The sequence below is a fragment of the Balaenoptera acutorostrata genome, chromosome 17 (assembly GCF_949987535.1).
Source record: "Balaenoptera acutorostrata chromosome 17, mBalAcu1.1, whole genome shotgun sequence".
Lineage (NCBI taxonomy): Eukaryota > Metazoa > Chordata > Mammalia > Artiodactyla > Balaenopteridae > Balaenoptera > Balaenoptera acutorostrata.
In genome coordinates, this window is record NC_080080.1 from 818,486 (window position 1) to 822,817 (window position 4,332).

The 4,332-nt window shown below is 55.2% G+C and overlaps 1 protein-coding gene across 1 annotated transcript; it reads left to right on the forward strand.

The window, feature by feature from the left end:
• The first annotated feature begins 1,989 nt into the window (after positions 1-1,989).
• LOC103004914 (uncharacterized) lies at positions 1,990-4,082 on the forward strand. Its single transcript, XM_007166931.2, has 5 exons — positions 1,990-1,996; positions 2,225-2,335; positions 2,818-3,056; positions 3,337-3,451; positions 3,774-4,082. The coding sequence occupies exons 1-5, from the start codon at positions 1,990-1,992 to the stop codon at positions 4,079-4,081; spliced, it is 780 nt and encodes a 259-aa protein (XP_007166993.2). The 3' UTR covers position 4,082.
• The last annotated feature ends 250 nt before the right edge of the window (positions 4,083-4,332 follow it).

Below are 4,332 nucleotides of genomic sequence, written 5' to 3' on the forward strand. Positions count from 1 at the left end.
CTATGTTACTTAAGAATATATATATTGAAATACAGTTGATTTACAATGTTGTGTTAGTTTAAAGTATACAGCAAAGTGTCTCAGTTATACAAACATACACAATTTACCCCAGCTTTCTGACAGAGAAAGGGGGTGTGGTGTTTGGTCTGGAAGGCTCCACACCAACGCCTGAGGAAGAAACAGTCCAGTCGCCGAAGGGGCCGACGCTCTGACGTCGTCCGGAGCAACCTGTGCTTCTTAACAGGCAGGGGCTGCTCAGCTGGAGGACCGACCAGCAAGCCAGGGGCTCCTCAGCTACAGGACCGACCAGCAAGCGTCTTCAAGGAAATCCCCCACTGAGAATATCAAACACGGGACACTGGTCTTGAAACCTGTCTTCCGCAAATACAGATTTCTAATCTCCAAAACAGCAGCCACAGGTAGGACGTTTTTGGAAACTTATTAAACATGTATTCTTCCAAAAGGTGACATTTTTAAAAATCTAGAGCCTGGTTTCTTTATAATATATGACACTCAAAAGATTATGTATTGGGCTTCCCTGGTGGCACAGTGGTTGAGAGTCTGCCTGCCAATGCAGGGGACACGGGTTCGAGCCCTGGTCTGGGAAGATCCCACATGCCACGGAGCAACTATGCCCGTGAGCCACAACTACTGAGCCTGCGCGTCTGGAGCCTGTGCTCTGCAACGGGAGAGGCCGCGACAGTGAGAGGCCTGCTCTCCGCAACTGGAGAAAGCCCTTGCACAGAAACGAAGACCCAACACAGCCAAAAATAAATTAAAAAAAAAAAAATCTAATTCTAAAATAATATTTTTAAAAAATTATGTATTTTGCTTTGATTTCAACCTCTTTTGGCATGAAAAAAATGAACTGATGAGTGAGGATGGGGACAAAGCATTTATCCACAATCTTAGTAAATGTGAAAATGTGATTTGCACATCACTAATAATAACGAGTGTGAAAAGTTTTTTTAGAGTTTGAAAAAGATAAGCTATGCTATGGAATAGACATTATATGAAAAAAATTTAGGCCGTGTACTGTGACTGACTGATCACACACAGGCCTCTTCCCTTTAATGGCAGAGAATATTCCCAAGAATTAGACATTCTCCACAAAAATATCAGTTGGACATCTACGTGGGAAAAATTATAATGCAACTAAAAGCCAGTCAGTACACATACATATAAGTGAGTGTGAAGTGCTAAACACACTGCTTCCCAAACACAGCAACGAACACGGACGCTAACAAGTCCACCTGCAGGGACGTGGCTTCTTTTCGCCCCACCCCATCCCACCACGCACACGAACACTTGCTGACCCCCGAGCTTTGCACACACCCTCGGGTGGTGATGATCATCTAGCCATCGTATCTGAGGTTTCATTCAAGATTTCCCCTGCACACTGTTCGATTAAAGTTCGTTTATTGATTTGGGGTGATGTGAATATCAAATGTTCCTGTATAAATATTGCTAGAAAGAGAACTGAGTGATACACATGTTCTATGAAGTTCAGGTATTAAACCCCAAGTTGTTCAATGGCAGAAATGTTACCTTGTAGGTGATCTCCGGGCTGTGCCTGTAGTAGGTTCAGCTTTGGGCGAGGCACTATCTAGGGGTCAGAAGAGCATCCAAACAACTGCACGCATGAGATAAAGTCAATAGTTTTCACTCAGCAGAAATCATAGGAAACTGTCATAGCGTGACGCCAGGTCACTTAAGAGGAAAGCAACCATCAGTGTCAAACAATGCCACTCATTATTTAGAGTAGGGGTCCCCAAGCCCCAGGCCGCGGACAGGTAGTGGGCACGCGAGTGATGATGCTTCACCGGCCACTCCCCATGCCCCCCATCGCTCGCATTACCCCCTGAACCATTCTTCCCCCTCCATCCCCGCATCCGTGGAAAAACTGTCTTCCACAAAACCGGTCCCTGGTGCCAAAAAGCTGGGGACCGCTGATTTAGAGGATGAACTACAAAACTGAATGACTAAATCATGACCGGTGGGATAAGTGTGATGGTTTTGAATGAGGGGTTGTGTGGTCACGAGTACTGTTCACCAGCGCTACGCCATCCACTGCACAGGAGGACTGCATTGCCACCCGTTGTGGTCAGGGGGACCATGTGACCAGTGCTGGCCAGTGGGGTACGAGAGGAAGTGGCACGTGGCCCCTTCACACCAGAGCATTTAGCTGCCAGTATAAGACCTTCCCAAGTTCTCACTCCTTAAGCCAGGAGGACCAGCGATATTCCAGATAATGGTAATTTCATCAGCCTGGGTCCTGAAGTGAAGGTGGCAGAGCGGAGCCTCAGCCAGCCCCTGACGTGCAACATGAGTGAGGGTAAGCTTTCAGAAAGGAAAGACGAAGCAACCCAAGTATCCTCCAACAGATGAAAGCATAAACAACATTGGGTATATACATACAAGGGAATATTGGGCAGCCTTTAAAAAGAATGAAATCCTGATGTATGATACAGCCTGGATGAAGTTTAAAGTTACTACGCTATGTGAAATAAGCTGGACACAAGAGGACGAACATGGCATGATTCCACTTATATGCGGTCCCTAGAGCAGTTATTCATAGAACAGTGGTAACCAGAGCTCCAAGGAAGGCACCAGCTCTGGCTGGCCAGGGACAGCCCAAGGGCCTCGGGAGCAGGACAGTCACCCAGGCTTGCCCCCCGGGAGGGCTCCTGGAAGATCTGAGCTGGAGGTCACCACAGGGAGCTAGAGCCACAGGGCGAGTAGCCGGAGGCATGAGGACCAGTGGGCGCGGCTGGGGCAGGGGCGGCCACACGCAGCCTGCCCACGCCTGCAGGTGAGGCACGGGCAGGCATGCTGCCCACCCCTGGGCACAGAGAGACCCAGGCCCGGGCAGCCTCACGCCTCCTTCCCACGGCGAGGAGCCGGCCCACACCTGGGTCTCGCGGCCTGGCAGCAGGGCTGCCTGCAGCGCCTGGGCCCCGTGGGGAAGAGGCTCCGGGCTGCACTCCCGGCCACAAGCCGCAGCCAGCTCGGGCACGTTTGCCAGCGGGACCTCGTGGGCGGTGTCCTGGCGTTTGGTGAGCAGGGACGGGACGAAGGCAGCTGGCCTGACACGCCTTGGGGGGATAGGGGCCCAGGCCGGAGCTCACTTCTCTATCAGGTCAGGCCTCTCCAGCGGCCAGCAGCAACCACGTAGCATAGCCAGTGTGGGGTACGCAGACAGGGACAAGGACACAGGCGGCCAAAGGTCGGCCCAGGGTCCAGGAAGCCTTGGTGAGCAGGTGTGAGCGTGGGCCTGGGGGGTGGGAGTGAGGACAGAGCCACGGGAACCAACCCTGGCACCCTCTACCCTGGAAGCCCGGCCCCCCAGCCCCTGTGCCTGCGCAGGTGTCTCGTGGTGCCCTCACGGTCCGTGTTGGAGGTGGCTGGGTGGCCCTGGATGAGTATCTGGTCGAGAACGACCCGGAAAGAGGTGAGGCCTGGGGAAGGGGAAAGACTAAGTCCTCAGGGCCGGGACTGGGGACAGAGGAGGACAGGCCTTGGGTCCTGACCCTGGGGGTCAAGGGGCACCTGCCCCTCCCCGTCCATCTGGGACCTCTGGGCAGCAGAGGGGAGGACCAGCCAGAAGATCCAGGAGTGGTTCCCGTCCTGGGCTGTGGCCCCAGGCTGCCAGGCTCTGGGCCTTGTCCCTCAGCACCTCCAGGAGTCCCCGCCCCGGAAGGTGGGTGCTGGGACGGGCGTCTGAGAAGGGGCCCAGGTCCTCCTGGTGGACAGAACACCTGCTCCGATCCCAGGTGGAGGTGCTGAACCCATGGGGCAAGGCCTGGTCATCCCTTCCAGACACACTGGAAGCCTGCTGGGGACAGAGACCCCATCTCTTCCACGGTCAAGGCAGGGAAGCCACTCGGTCATGGAGGCAGCCTCTGAGGACAGCCTGGCCCGGCAGCCCCAGGACCGAGCAGCAGCGCAGGCAGCCGGCCCCGAGGCGGTGAGCAAGGCCTGGACGACCAAGGACACCGGACAAGAGGGGCACCTGGGTCGAGGTCAACGCCTGCACCAGCGGCCCCATGGCCCCCCTCGTGCAATAAAGTCACGTTTGTAAAGCGAAACTGCTCGCGCGGCTGGCGGGGCCGCATTTACCTTGCAAACTCCGTTCAAAGGCCGTCAGGGCGGCGCGGGACGCACCCTGCTCCCTGCGGCCGCCCGCGTTCCTTCGCGGTGACTCTGGGGGAGCTGACGAAAGGGGCTGGGTAGGAGCGAGAGGACCTTGCTCCTCGGCAGCCGCCCTCCTCCCCGCCTAGGGGTGTTCACAGACCTTGCGGCCGAGGGGCGCGCGCGGGGGCGTCGACCCGG

Bases quoted from the DNA above. Each gene is read 5' to 3' on its own strand.
- LOC103004914 (XM_007166931.2), top strand. The intron at 3,057-3,336 runs GTGAGCAGGGAC...CTACCCTGGAAG, and splicing joins GGGCGGTGTCCTGGCGTTTG to CCCGGCCCCCCAGCCCCTGT. The intron at 3,452-3,773 runs GTGAGGCCTGGG...CTCCGATCCCAG, and splicing joins CGAGAACGACCCGGAAAGAG to GTGGAGGTGCTGAACCCATG.